Source organism: Gopherus evgoodei, chromosome 14 (genome assembly GCF_007399415.2).
Source record: "Gopherus evgoodei ecotype Sinaloan lineage chromosome 14, rGopEvg1_v1.p, whole genome shotgun sequence".
In the NCBI taxonomy this organism is placed as follows: Eukaryota; Metazoa; Chordata; order Testudines; family Testudinidae; genus Gopherus; species Gopherus evgoodei.
In genome coordinates this window covers 6,066,269-6,081,806 of record NC_044335.1, presented here as the reverse complement: position 1 = coordinate 6,081,806, position 15,538 = coordinate 6,066,269, and the positions used below count along the sequence as shown (strand labels likewise).

At 43.1% G+C, this 15,538-nt stretch overlaps 1 protein-coding gene across 1 annotated transcript in view; it reads right to left on the bottom strand.

Moving 5' to 3' along the window:
- LOC115635028 (peroxidasin homolog) overlaps positions 1 to 15,538 on the bottom strand; it is a 58,599-nt gene that overhangs the window by 11,082 nt on the left and 31,979 nt on the right. Inside the window, 7 exon segments of the mRNA XM_030533219.1 lie at positions 3,415 to 3,527; positions 5,343 to 5,501; positions 7,832 to 7,948; positions 8,105 to 8,377; positions 9,521 to 9,690; positions 11,905 to 12,022; positions 13,659 to 13,828. Of these exon segments, the coding sequence (XP_030389079.1) occupies positions 3,415 to 3,527; positions 5,343 to 5,501; positions 7,832 to 7,948; positions 8,105 to 8,377; positions 9,521 to 9,690; positions 11,905 to 12,022; positions 13,659 to 13,828 (1,120 nt within the window).

The following is a 15,538-nucleotide window of genomic DNA, read 5'->3' as shown; positions in this document are numbered from 1 at the left end:
GAAAGCAAAAAAAAGGACATCAGTCCTTTTCACCGCTCACCCTACCCCCAGCAATTGTTTTGACTGGTTTCACTCGTGTCCAGCTTCCCACCTCCCTCTGCTGCCAAACATACATAGTATAGTTCTGAAGGAGCTCCGATATGAAACCGCAAAACTACTGACTGTGGTATGCAACCTATCACTTAAATCAACCTAGATACTGGATGACCAGAGGGTAGCTAATCTAACGCCAATTATTAAAAAAGATTCCAGAGGCAATCCTGGCAATTACAGGCCTAACTTCAACACCAGGTAAAATGGTTTAAACTGTAGTAATAAACAGAATTCTCAAATACATAGATGAACGTGATATGGTGTAGAGTCAACATGGCTTTTATAAAGGGAAATCATGCCTCACCAATCTATTAGAATTGTTTGGGGGATCAACAAGCATGTGGACAAGAGTGATTCAGGGGATCTAGTATAGCTAGACTTTCAGAAAGCCTTTGACAAGGTCCCACACCATGGGCTCTTAAGCAAAGTAAGTCGTCATGGGGTGGAGGGAAGGTCCTCTTATGGGTCAGTAACTGGTCAAAGAATAGAAAACAGAGGGTAGGAATAAATGGTCAGCTTTCAGACTGGAGAGAGGTAAATAGTGGTGTCCACCAGGGATCTGTACTGGGGCCAGTCCTGTTTAACATATTCATAAATCATCTGGAAAATGGGGTAAACAGTGAGGTGGTAAAATTTGCAGATGATACAAAACTACTCCAGATAGTTAAGTCCAAAGCTGACTGCAAAGAGCTACAAAGGGATTTCACAAAACTGGGTGACTGGGCAACAAAATGGCAGATGAAATTCAATGTTGATAAATGCAAAGTAATGCACACTGGAAAACAATCCTAACTATACACACAAAATGATATGGTCTAAATTAGTTGCTTCCACTCAAAAAGAGAGATTTTTGGAGTCATCGTGGATAGTTCTCTGAAAACATCCACTCAGTGTGCAGCAGAAGTCAAAAAAGTTAAGAGAATGTTAGGAACCATTAGGAAAGGGATAGATAATAAAATACAAAATGTCATACTGCCAATATATAAATCCATGGGACGCCCACACCTTGAATACCGTGCGCAGTTCTGGTTGCCTCATCTCAAAAAAGTTAATATTAGAGTTGGACAAGGTACAAAGAACGACAACAAAATGATTAGGGGTACGGAACAGCTTCCACATGAGAAGAGATGAAAAAGACTGGGACTGTTCAGTTTACAAAAGAGACAACTGAGGGGGGACAAGATAGAGGTGTAGAGGAAGTCCATTAGGAAGTGTTATTTACCTCTTCATATAACACGGAAACCAGGAGTCATTCAATGAAATTAATAGGCAGCAGATTTAAAACAAACATAACTAAGGAAGTACATCTTCACACAGTGCACAGACAACTTGTGGAAATCACTGCCAGGGGATGTTGTGAAGGCCAAAAGTATAACTGGGTTCAGATAAAAATTAGATAAGTTCATAGAGAACAGGTCCCTCAATGGCTATTAGCTAAGCTGGTCAGAGACACAACCCCATGCTCTGGGTGTCCCTAAGCCTCTGACTGCCAGAAGCTGTGACTGGATGACACAGGATGGATCACTTGATGATCATCTGTTCTGTTCATTCCCTCTGGAGCACCTGGCACTGGTCACTGTTGGAAGACAGGATACTGGACCAGATGGATCTCATCTGACCCAGTCTGGCTGTTCTTATAATCCATATATATTCATTCATTTTATATATTACTTTTTCCTCCATATTCTATACTAGCTTAGAGGCAGGAAGCTGGGATCGTTCTGCTGCAATACAGACATTAAAATTTGAGAAGAGCAAGGGATAAGTATCAACAGGTTTGGTTCAGATGAGGAATAAAAATTTAGAGGCTTTTCTGAACCTCTAGAGGACCAGGCTCTCTCATAAGATCTCAGACCGTCGTGGTCTTGGGTGGGTCAGACATGTCCAGTATTAAGAACCTCAAACAGTCAAACATCTTGAGTCAGGCCCCCAGAAATCATGAGACTGGGATAAAATCATGAGATCCAAAAGAAATAGATTTAGGGTTTTTGTTCTTTGCCTTCTGAGTTTTGAGCCTTCAGGCCAAACTCAGATCACATTTTCAGTCTTTTCTTTGTAACCATAAAGCTAGCTAGCAACTTATTTTAAAAAATAAATGAAAATGAGAGTCTCATGCAGTTGCTTGTCTCAGGAGTTGGGGCTTTGGGTAATAAACAAATAAATACATAGCAGTTGTATAGTGCTTTTCATCAGCCAATCTAAAAGTAGTTTACAAAGAAGTAAAATGTCAAATATTGACAGAGAAACAAAAGAATCACAAAAGTTGGAGCAGCCTCTCTCTTTGGATTGTGGTGTCTCTTCTTGCTTTCCAGCTGAAGCCAAGGGATATGTAAGACCTGGTTCTTCTCTCATTTACACTAATGTAACTCTGGACTAACCACACTGAAGTCAACATCGTTTCATGTGCATTAAGCTAAACAAGAACAAGGAGCCCTTATCCCAGAGTAAGAGGGTCCACACATGGAGTTATTCAGAAATAACTGCTCCTGTATAGCTCCATATGAAGACAAGCCCTAAATGAGAAGAGTCAGGCCAATAGAATTCTGTACAGGGCCTAACACTATGGGTACTAATCTTTATTGTGGGTCCCAAGTCCTACCGTAATACAAATAATAAACAGCAATAATAATAGGAATAAAATAAAACAAACAACAATAATAAAAATAACATTTCAGTTCCTATTTGAACTGAACTGCTACTGCTATCCCTTCTTTTTCTCTCCTCAAAACCTTATTGTTTTCCATTAAGTGTTTCTTCTCCCATATTTACTATGCAAGCTTATTTAAAACCGTGACAGCACTAGGTAATGACTAGAGCTGACTGAATTTTTTTTGGTTAATAGTAAATTCACTGAAAAATATATTTTAGGGGGCACTGAAATTATTCATGAATTCCGGTCAAATTTGGTGAAGAATGTCGGCTGATAAACTCGCCCAGCCAACTGAAAACAAAAATTTGTGAAGTGTTGAAATAGTTCGTTTTGACAAAAATCAAAAACAAACAATTTCGACAGTGTCATTTTGACTCAACATTTAGTTTTGAAACATTGATTCGAATCAACATCAGAAACGTTTCTTTTCTACCCAAATGCAAGTTTTTCATTTTTTTGTTTCAGCAAGAAAAAAAACCCAAAAAACCAACAACAACAAATTCAGTTTTGATTTGAAACTAACCGAATTTGTTTCAGATATTTTTGGCTCAGTCACTGAACTGGAAAATCAATGATTCACTCTGCTCTAGTAATGACACAGTATCAGGAACACTGCAGCCTGGGGATTATCAGCTGGGTACAGGGTGACTATGGAATTGTAATTCTCTTACTTTGGCCCAGGTGATGGTGGGTCGTGGATCTCCTTGGACGGCACAGGTGATCTCAACATCCTGGCCAGTCTCAGCTACCACATCATGTGGAGGGTGAAGAAACACAGGGATCACTGTTCAGTGTGAAGAAACAGAGGAATAAATACAAGAAATTTCTTTGTTAGGGGCAACTGTGAGAAGGTTTGAGTTAGTAACATCTCACCAGAGAGTAATAATAAGGCCCCAGACTCCTGTCTCAAACAACATTTAAAGGGACACTGTCAAGTTAAAACGTCATCTGTTTTCCTTGTCTCTGTTACTAACAACCCTCTCTCATTTAAATTTCACTGTTCGTCTTCTGCCGCTGTTTGTATTTCTCTCAGCTCGGACAATTACATGATGGATTTCCCCATCACCTGGAGTTTTTAAATCAAGACCGAATCTCTTTCTAAATGATCTGCTCTAGCCTCTAGCTCAAGCAGTAATTATGGACTTGATTCAGAAATTACTGAGTGAGGTTCTATGGCCCGTGTTACACAGAAGAGAAACTCGATGAATCTATGATTTTACAGAAGCTAGTCAGTTTCTCATGTGATTTTAGTCAGTTTAATTTCCCCAGGGTATGTCTATACTTACCCTGGATTAAGGCTGTGGCGATCGATCCACCAGGGTTGATTTAGCGGGTCTAATGAAGACCCACTAAATTGACCACAGCTCGCTCTCCCGTTGACTCTGGTACTCCACCAGAACGAGAAGCGTAAGGTAAGTCAATGAGACAGTTTCTCCCGTCGACCCAGCGTGGTGTAGACACCCCAACAAGTTGACCTATAGTACGTCGACTCCAGCTACATTATTCACATCACTGGAGTTGCATAACTTAGGTTGTTAACCCTACAGTGTAGGCCTGCCCCCAGTCACACCAGGGGCACAATGCTGCAGTGTTTGGTGGGCAAACCCTGTGGGTGATGTTTTTTGTTTAAGAAGATTGTTTCCATAGGAATTTTAAAAAATCATGGAAATACTTCTGCTGTTCTTGTCTTTTGCAAAAGCTCAGTTTCAGGAAAATCTAAGTATGAGGTGAAATTTCGCCCGGCAGTTAGTGTTCCGAACAATGATCTCTCAGTAAGATTTACCACTTATACAGAGTGCCAGAACCAGTGCTGCTAGGAAAAAAGAATTATTTTTCACAGAAAATATCAAAATTGGCATTTGTCAAAGTATCCTACAAAAAATATTATTTCCGCCCCCCAAGTGGAAAAGAACAAAATCATAAAGAGGAAAAAAATGGAAAACCATTTTTGGTTAAAAAAGAATTTGTTTTTAAAAACTGAAAAAACACTTTTACCAAAAAATTAACCCAAAGCTAATTTTCTTAAACTAAAAAAATGCAACGTTTCAGGTTTGGCTGTTGTTGAAATACCAGGAAATGTCAAGTCAAATGAAATGTTTCTGCTGGGATTTCCAAAGGAGTCTAAAGCAGTTTGATGCCCAATTCTCATTCCATTATGCTCCTTTGAAAACGTCCCAGCCTGAATGTATTTTTCAGCATTTAAATGTAGGTTTTGGAAGGGCACCGCTCACTGAAAGATCCATGAGGAGCACTAAAACTAAGACTCACCAGCTAGCTGAGCACTGGTGTAGTCCCTCTCTCCCAGTCACTGTCCATGTCAGGTGAGTTTTGAGCTGATGTAAACTAGGCAGCTTCATTGACTTCAACGGAACAATGCTAATTTACACTGGCTGAGAACCTGGACTTGAGCATTTCCCCCATCCTCTAAAGGAACTTTACTATGGTCCCTCTGCTCCCTAAGGCAAAGAGAAATCCATTGCCCAGGAATTCAGAAAATTGCCTTCCTCACCAGATAGTGTCAAACTCAACATACTGTAAAGCGAATGCAATCCATTTGGCAACTAGTATTTTCCACACATGCTGGCCTGCATTGGTGTACCTCGAGGCATCACCCAAAGCTGCACCGGGAGGCTCCTGACTCCGATGGCACTGATGGCATGGCATTCATATTGGCCTTGGTCATGCAGGGCAACCCTCGTGACGCGCAGGGTGCCAGTGGAGAGGATACTGTGCCTCCGATCATTTGGCAATGGCCCACCTGATTGTGACAGTAGAACGATGTGTTAGTGAAGCTGTGAGTTACTATTGCATTCACTAGTGGTAAAGTGTGTGTCTGGAATCGGCCCATTCACACTCTACAACCCCCGACCCCCTGCTATTGATGCCCTGAAGCACAATCATCACCTTTCCAGCCAAGGACAAGAAGAACTGCTGCTCCTACCTGGGTGTCATCCCTAATTTGCTTTATGGCTGATTATGAACTCAGTCTGCATGTGAACACTTCCTGTGCGGTCAGGTGTCATTTAGGGCACGAACGAGACTCCACCAGACCTCTCTATCCTGGGCTGCAATTTGCATGTCCTCTATTAACCATGGGAACAATTTACCCAGAGATGTGGTGGACTCCCCACAATCAAGATGGGATGTTTTTGAAAGGGGTCGGCAGTAGTTCAAACAGGAGTTAATTCGGGGAAGTCCTGTGGCCTGTGTTATGCAGGAGGTCAGACACTAAAGTGGTATTTATTTAACCTTTTCATTGCTGGACAGCCTACCAAGTCCATTCATGCCACAGCCTTGCTAACTCCACAGCCTGTCATGGCACCCCATTTAATGTCCATCCTACAGGAATGCTGCTCCTGGAACACCGGCAGCAACAGGGAAAGGGTTAAAGGAAATGGAGAACATGCTGGTTAAGAAGATCTCAGCTGGCCCTTCTGAGCTTGATGGCTGATCTGCTGCTGTGGAAGCCACAGTGTTGGGAGCTCAAAACAATTAATTATGGCTTGTGGAGCGTCAGGAAAGCTGGAGGGCCCCTGGGCCAGGGATAACTGGCTCCTGGCCCAGAGACTATTACATGGGGTCAGCACCGAGGAGCCGTGCTGAGAACCATCACCGAACTTCAAAGCTCAGTTTTCAAAAGCAAAAAAGAAGCCCCAGGGAGGCGTCAGCGGCAAGTTGTCTCCTCTAGCACCCTCTCCCATTAGAAAGAACCAGGTGATGACCGAAAGCTGTAATGCGGTGACACCAATCAGCCACGGTAATCCAGTCCCCAGCTCTCCCAGACCAGGTGAGTGACTGGAACAGGCTACGGTTCAGCATTGCCAAGGACTTCATGATGAAAAGGGAGTGAAGGAAATGCAGTCTCCAAATCCCTCTTTCCTTCTGACAGTTCTACTTAGGAAGGCATACGGGCTTAAGAGTCTCTGTTCTTTTCCTGATTCTTAATGTTACGCTGGATGATGCAATGTAATCAGGGCCAGACTTACGGGTGGGCAATGTGGGCGACTGCTCTGGGGTGTCGTGGTCAAGAGGGTGCTGGTGCCTGGGCAGGGTAAGAAGCAGGTGCCTGCCAGGTGGGCTCTGCTCCCTATTTGTGGCTTCATTGGCTGGTGCAGTGTCCTAGCTTGGCGGAGGGCATGGGTGGGTCAGGCCAGCTCCCAGCCATTGGAGGGGCTGGAGCTATGGTGGTAACTTGTGACTGGGAAGAGTCTGCCCCAAGGGTGAGCTGTGGGAGCCCTGGAGGGCCCAGGGGAGCACCCTGCCGGCTGGCCTTGCCCCCAGGGCTGTGCCATGTGTTGATCCATGCTGGGCTGGATGAAGAGACTGCCGGGGGAGAGCCACTTCTGACCAGTGCCTCCTGCACAAACCCCCGGCTGCCTGGCAGAGCCCACCCACCACAGTAGCCACTCACCCACCCCCGAATCCCTGCTAGCTACCAGCCCTGTAGGCTCAGGCCAGAACCAGCACTCTTTAGAGAGTGGAGTCAAGGCTACAGCAGTTAATCCATCAAAGGTAAAGAAAATTCAGTCGAAGAGAAGCGACTGACCTCACTGGTACCTACAGCCTACAGAAGCCAAATTGCCTCTTTTGACCCCTAAGGAAGAGTTTCAGTGACTGCCTTAGGCTCCCTGTACTCTCACATCAGCCTCCCTCTTTCTCACCAGAATCCTCCACGTCCCTGCCAGTGATGATAGGACGGTGCCATGGCCTCTTGGCACCACCTTCCAATCGCTGGAGGGACAAAGGGGAACCACTTTAGCGCCACTCCTGAAGCACCTGGAAGGGTGACTCAGAACCTGGGTATTTCATGTAGTATAATGAACATTTTTTAGAGCTGCACTGAGTAAGTATGGGAACAGAGTAAGTGGTGGGAACAGCCACGCATTATCCATCCACCTCAACTTCAGGCCAACCACCAGCCCAAAGGATGCCATGAGATCCAACACCTCACCAGGGTGATAAACCTTCAGGTAAGCTGGGTGATAACTCACCATTGGCTGCAGAATGCCCCAGAGCAGTAACCTAGCCATCATCGTCCAGGCCTGATGGATATTTATAAGAGAAGATAACACGGGGGGGGGAGAGTACCTGCCCTTGTCCAGGTGATAACAGGTGCAGGATGGCCTTCAGCAGTGCAGGAGAAATCCACGCTTTGCCCCTCGGTCACAGTCTGATCAATGGGAATGACCAGGAACCTGGGAGTATCTGAGGGGAGAAGACAATGGCAGAGCAGTAGGAAAAAACCAAACCCAGCCACACAGGAATAGCCACTGAGAGCGGAACAAGGCCTAGTACACTGGGTTTAGCGGCCTGACCAGCAGTTGAGTGCTTAACACCAGCCAATGTCATTGAGTTCCTCACCTTGCACTATAATGTTTGCCGTAGCCTGGATGGAGCCTTCTGAGTTGCTGGCATTGCAGTTGTACTGGCCCTGATCCAAGAAGGTGACATTTTGGATGTACAGCCCTCCCGAGCCCGTGATGGCAAAGCGGGAATCACTCAGGAGTGGCGAGCCCGTGCCCAGAGTCCAGATGACATGAGGGGGTGGATGCCCAGAAACCCCACACTCCAAGGTGACGCTTTGCCCAACCAGCACTTCTGTGTTCTGGGGTTGGATCACGAAGCTGGGCTTGGCTGAAAGCAAGGGACACACTTCAGACACAAGCGACCTTGCTGCCCTCTCCTGTGCAGGCCCCTCGAGAACAGGGGAAATCAAACTTCACTGGTAAATTAGAACAAATCTTCCACAGAAAAGTGGGGCTTGACCCAGAATGCATTTCAAATGTGTTCAGAGTCTGCTGGGTCTCATCACGCCTCCCTCCACTCAACCCTTCCATGACCTCCAAACTGACAAGACGAATGACTCCTCTACCACTCTGCATCTCCACTGACTCGACTGCAATATCGCTCCACTCCGCTCTTCCTTTCCCCTTTGCTCTTGTCATCCATGGCCATAAAGGCTGCCCCACAAATCTCCCCACCCTGGCTTACTCCGAACCTACGATTCTTATGCTTCTGCTCCCATGCTCTGCCCGTCCCTGGAGAAAGCCGAAGGGCTGTGCAGATCCTCTTTACTGGAATGTTTGTCCTCTCCTTCTGTTTTGTGATATTCTTATTCACAATTGGTGAAATCCCCAACACCTATTTACCACCTTCGATTCCCTCCCCTCAAACCTCCCCTCCTCCAGTCCCCTTCTCTCTCTGCACTCAGGACCCTGCCTCCAGAAGACGTACTTCAGCCCTGACTCCTGTCTCAAAGTGCCTAGCACACACGGCGGCCACTAGAAATAAACATCAGTGGATAATGAATGTAACAACACAATTCCAGTGACTTTTACTAAATGAATCACAGGGGCCTTCTGACACTCTCTGCTACACAAGCTGAGTCCTTGGGGAAAATCCTCATTCCTGCACAGCCTGAGGAAACAAGCCAGGCTCCAGGGTGCTGTATTAGAGTTACAGAGAGAAGGCCCTTATTTCTGAAGCTTCTGGAGCAGGAGCAGAACTTGTCCCTACGTGCTCAGAGCAGCAGTAGCCTTCATGTGTGCTGTGTTAATTTTCTGAGGGGTTGGAATGGCTGGTGGATTCATACAATAATGGCTTCACTAGTACTATCCCTCCCTTTGCTCCATAACACCCCTCCAACCAGCTAGGAACTTTCAAAGCACCACACGTGTGAAGACACTTGCCAAAGTGTACATAAATAAAGGAAGGGCTTAATCTGACTGACTCCCTTCCATAATCCAGACCGTCAAGAAGTGTCTAAGGCTCAATTACATGGAGTGCCAAAGTAGCGCAGAACTACTTCCTGTGTCTTGACCTCTCCGGCTATGTTCTTGGCCATGCACTGGTAGACGCCTTTGTCAGATTCTTTGGTGTTTTGGATCATCAGGGTTCCATCCTGTAGCAAGTTAAGGCGCCCATCGTCTTTCATGTCAATTTTATTACTGAAAAGCAGAGCCAAGCACAAAGAGGCTGAGTTTGGAGGGACAGAGGAAAAGCACTACCATTTCCCCCATTCATCATTGTCAAACTATTTACTTATTTATTGCCTGCATAATATTAGGTTTGTCTCTCTTCAAATTATTTTTTAGCTCCCCATAATTGACAGCAAATATTTTTTCCACCAACTGTCATATTATATGGAATCACAGCTAGTATTCCTTTTATACAGAAAACAACTACAGGCAGAAACATTCAAGTTTTATCTCAGCTTGAGATCCAGCTTTCTCTCTCTTTTTCACTAAGGACCACACCCTATCTGGAACTCAAAACATAGATTTATTCAGCAGGTGAATAATACACTGCAAGTAAATATATCATTATACCAATGGATCAAATAAAACCACCTGAACAATTTTTAGCACTGGTTCTCCACCCCGATATACACTGATACTTTCAGTCACAGGAATCTTTATTGCAGGCAAAGAGAACTATAAAGGAAGAAAGAACAAAAGGAAAAGTCTCCCCTGACAGTCTAGCCTAAAATGACTACTTAATGGTTGCCCATCTCTGTAGACAGGAATGTCCTTGAAAATAGCATAGCAGTTAGGCAGCTAGAATAACATTTAACTTGCTAACTCTTAGTAGCAATCCCATCAGAGACCCTGCTTGCTTACGGAGAAGTGTCAGGTTTTATGGTATTCAATACATTAGACTGAGCTGCTCAAAAAAAAATGGAAAACATTTTGTGAAACTTCCTTTTTTCAAAATGTAAAGTTAAAAAAAATGTTCATTGAAATTTCAAAATTTGGAAAAAAAATGTTTATCAGCACTATAAGCTGTTGAGAAATAGGGAAAATGTGAAAATGATTACGAAAAAGTATTTTTTCACCAGGTTCAAAATTTTGAAAAAAATATATTAAAAATAGCACTTTAGTAAACTTCACCCAGCTGTAGTATTAACTTTGTTTTTTAAGATGTTTAGTGTAAGGGTAGGAATCTTTTTATAGCTACGAGATTAAAAAAAAATATAAAATAGCATCAAGTAATGCAAGCAGTAGCCGTGATGAAATCATCCCTAAAGCTTTATGAGAAGCCAACTTTCTTTCAGCAGGGCTGGAGGTTCTTCGTTAGGAGAAGAGCTAGGTGGAAATTCACTGTGGAGTCCTAATAAATATGGGAATTCCATTCCAGGACCTGAAAGCTGTGAAGTATTTTTTTCTCTCCCCACATTCAGCTGCAACTCCTGGAGCCCAGCCAGCATTAGAAGGTCATCCTGTTGGATATCATTTGTCCTAGCATGATGGAACATTGGAGGGCTGCAGAAGACTAAAGAAAGAGAGGAAATTTCTCCCCCAGAATATAGCTGGATCCACCAGGCAGAACAACATGCCTGGTGAGCATTTATTAATTCCCCTTCCTGCCTGGTTAGAGTGTTTCCAGTGTGGTGAACATATATTAGTGTGATCCCATTCGCACTGCTCTGAATGGGAGCTTGCCAGCATTTCCATCACAAAACCCTCTTTCAAGAGCAATATAACTCAGCCACAAAAATTTGCACCGGAGTAAAACTCTGCCTGCAGAGTGTCAGCAGGGATGCTAGCATTCATCCTTTTGGTTTTACTTTTAAAATCATCCTATTCACTCGCCCACATTCCCATGACACAGAAGCAAGGGAAACCAAGGAATATTTAACATGCAGAATGGACAACTGCTCAAGCCCAAAACATTTTGTTGTGAGGCATTTCCCTGTGACTTTTCAGCACCTAGTGTCATTGTGCACCAGCGGTGTCTACACTGGCAGGAGAGCTTCCCTGCCATATTCCATTGCAGCCTCTGCACTGCAATGGAATACAATAATTTCCCTTTGAAATGCTGACATTTCCATGGGCAAACCAAGTACAGGAGGCACCATTTTAGTGGTTAATAGATCACAAACATGGTGGCTCCAAGCACGCCAAAAGGCTAATAAAATGTTTTCAGAGACAACAACTTTCAGCCTGCAGAGTACATTTATGGGCAAGTATAAACCCTGGGAAAACATTTCAGATGGAGAAGTCAGCACTTTATTGACAGGGTCACTGGAGAGTGCTACTAAAATGAAGGTAAATACAATTAATGAAACATGCATTTCTAATTTGTGTGAAATGACTCCTGTAATCAAAGGCAGTAACTCGATGAAAGCGGCCACCCCCACAGGGCCTATGTGTGCGACTCACTTGTTGTGTAGCCAGATGATCTCTGGCTTTGGGTTTCCTTCTGCCCTGCAGGTGAAATAAACAGTGTTTCCCAACTTGACATCAGCATCATGGGGCTCGGTGGTGATGCGAGGCCTCTCTGAAAAACACCATTTAACAAAACCCACTCTAGTGTTGATAAATTGTATAGTCAATTGCTTGACCACACATTGGCTCACAATGAAATCTCATAACCAGTATCAATTAGGTTTATTGCTAAAAGCCAGTAAGAACAGTTTTAAAAGTTTATTAGAAAATGTTTAAAAATAAAACGATACAGAGATTTTGAAAAGTCAGTTATTGATAATCAGGGGTAGCATGAGGTACAGGAAAAAGATTCTATATGATACCAGTCTCCAGAAGCAGTCTTATGCAGCGTGGTTACATTCACCTTATACAGTAGATGTGGTCCCACAGTTACACATTTCAGCTAGGAGTATTTATAGGATGATTTAACAAAGTTACAAAACTCTTTACAGGTCACTAAAATCCAACCCCTCAGTTTGTCTCAATTCCTTAACTTGTTGCTCTGCCCTTTCCTTATTTTTGTTTTGGATGCTAGCATTCCAGGTATCAGTCTGTGAATGTACCTTCCCAGCTTGTACTAAGTCAAAAAACAAACTTAACTTTGACAAGTTTCCTTCTACTTATGCCAAATGCTGGGTGGTATTACGGGAGGGTATTGTGAGATGCAGCCTAGCATGAGTGAACAGAATTCCGGGAAAACCATAGGCCAATTCAGCTCTTATAACTGCCAGGCATTTGTATAAGGTGGTATATACTAACCTAACATACAGGTATTGGGAAACTCCAGGGTAGGATGAAGTTAAAGCCTAATTAGACCAAGCCTAGAGATGAATAAGTCACCCCACACGCCAAGCAATCCTGGGCCAATTCTGACCCAATGGCTTAAAATATGGGTACAATATTCTAAGCCTTACCACTTATATTACAAAATGGGCTTATACACTGTGACCCCAATGCAGCAGTCCAGCCCTACTCAGCAAAACACACGTTTGTGTCTTGTGGGCTTCAATGGGAGTTAAACATGCTGCAATGCTGGTTTTGCTGAATAGGGATGAATCTGACCCTGATTCAGGAAGATACATAAGCTTGTGTCCAAGTTTAAGCCCATGAGGAGTGCCACTGAAACAAACGGGGTTGCTCATGTGCTTAAGTACCTTACTGAATTGGGGCCTACCACTATTACAGTGAAAGAGACACGCACTGCTGGGGCACTCGTTACATCGTATTGCTCCGTTGATACGGTACTTATGACAGAGTATTTAACTAAGGTTATGGACACCTGTACTGATGTTCATATGCAAAGAAAAAATGACTGCAGCCCAAGTGCTCTTTTAGCTTAAGGGTATGGTCTATTCACCTGGGAAGCTGACAGCACCAGTCTCCATCTTCCTGCTAGCAGCACTGGTGCTGAAAAGGAACTGAAATAGGCAGTGTTGTCTAGTGGCTAGAGAAAAGGAGTAATATTGGAAGGGTCCTGGGCATAAATTCTAGATGTGCTGTTGACTCCCAGTATGTTACTTTGATCAAGTCATTTGACCTCATTAATCATCGCTCATTTCAGCAGTGGAAGTGAATGCAAAGCAGGACCATGGGGGGAAAACCCCACAGATGCTGGGCCAACCCCTTTTCTTGTTTACATTGGTGCAATCCCACTGACTTCAGAACTGAGCATGGCTGGGTAATAGATTTAATAATAAAAGCACGCTCACCACAGTTAAATTCTTGGGTTGTCAAGGTGGTGATGGACCGGCCTTGCAATTCCCTTGGATTCTCACAGGTGGCAGCTGTCTGAATATTGCCCTGTTCAGAATATTTCTTCAGCAGTTTGGCCAGCCACATCAAGTCACAGTCACAGAGCAAGGCATTGGAGTCCAGCCGTCTATGAGATGTAGATCAAAGAAAAGTTATTTAATCCCCAGGCCACTTCCCAATCGCCCTCCCTAAACATACACAATGGTTTGGGCTGCACTACGAAATAGACTCAGGCCCAGATTCTGAAAAGAGCTCTCAGCTCCCATCCAGGGACCTAACTGAAGTGGGCAGATTTTCAGAAGTTATCAGCATCCAACAGCTCCTATTGTATAGGTGCCTAAAATGGCAGCTGTTGAGTGCTGAGCTCTTTTGGAAATCTGGTCCTCAATTTATCAGTGCTTCCGCCTCCCTTCCTCAGAAATACATATTGGTTCAATGACACCAATGAATTAGAGCTGGTTTGATCCAAATCAGAATGTTTTGGTTTGTTGTACTGACCTAAAATGTTTCATTTCCGGTCAATTGAACACTAAACTGTATCCTTATTGTGGCACATTGCCTCATGGGAGTTATAGTTCAGATCCTCATTCTGTCCTATGGGCTGGACTCCCTGACCAGTTTCCATCTCCCATTATGCAATCCAGGGTCCCCTCTAACTGAATAGTGTGGTGCATCATGGCAGATGTAGTCCAGCCACGGTGCTTGACCCATAGGCAGAATGGGTCATCAAGCAAAATTAAACTGCAACCCGTATGAGGCAATGCACAACCATAGGGAAATACAGTTTAATGTTGAGGTGACCCAAAACAAACCAAAATGAAAGTTGAAGTGTCAAACTGTTTCATTTTGATTAGAAATGCCAAAATATTTCATTTTGGCATTTTTCAAATCTAAATATTTCAGAACTTCTCATTCCATGAAAAATTTTGATATTTCACCTAGAGCTATGCAGATGATGGAAATTTTGTTTCATTCTGGATTTTGTGATGTCAAAATTTGTTTTCATTCTAATTCAGCCAAAAATCTAGAAATTCTCTGCAAAAAGAAAACTCTTAAAAATGTTTTGGATAGATTTAAGTAATTAGTTAAGATTTCTACTTTATTTTATCATATATAATATAAAATAAACAAAATTCAAAATCAAAAGTTGATTCAAAACTTTATTCAAATGTATCTTTATATTCAAAATAAAAAATTAAAACGTTTCATTCCAAAATGTCAAAATGGGACGTTTTGACATTTTATGACTTTCCTTCCTGTTTTCTTCCCTGAAATGAAACATCAGCAAAATTGACATGATTTCTTGAAGCATTTTGAGTTTGACTGAACTGCATTTTCTAATGGAAAATGGTTCCCTTGAAGTTTTTCCAATCAGATCTAATTTTATTTTTTTGTCTTGATTTGGGATAAAAACAAATGTTGAAATATCAAAATTTCATGCAGGATGGAAATTCCAGTTTTTGTTCAGCTCTGCTACTAACTGCAGAAGGTAGAAATCCTGTTTTAGTTCCCTATGCTTGTTCATTTCAAATTATACCTGGATAGTTAGAATACGCCCCACTGCCCATTACGCGGATATTTCATCTGGCCTGAAACTAGAAAATCAGTTCAGTAACTGTCCAGCTACCAGTATTGGCGTCTACAATTCATTCGTGGGACCACAAATACAAGCACAAATCTTATGGACACATTTTTACATCTACACAGTTTGTGAATTCGTATTGTGCCCATACAAAGGAGCACAGCGGTATAAAATTTCAGATTACTATATAAGGAATAACACTATCAATCTAACATTCCAATTCTTAGGTCTAATCCAATGCCCACTGAAGCCAGT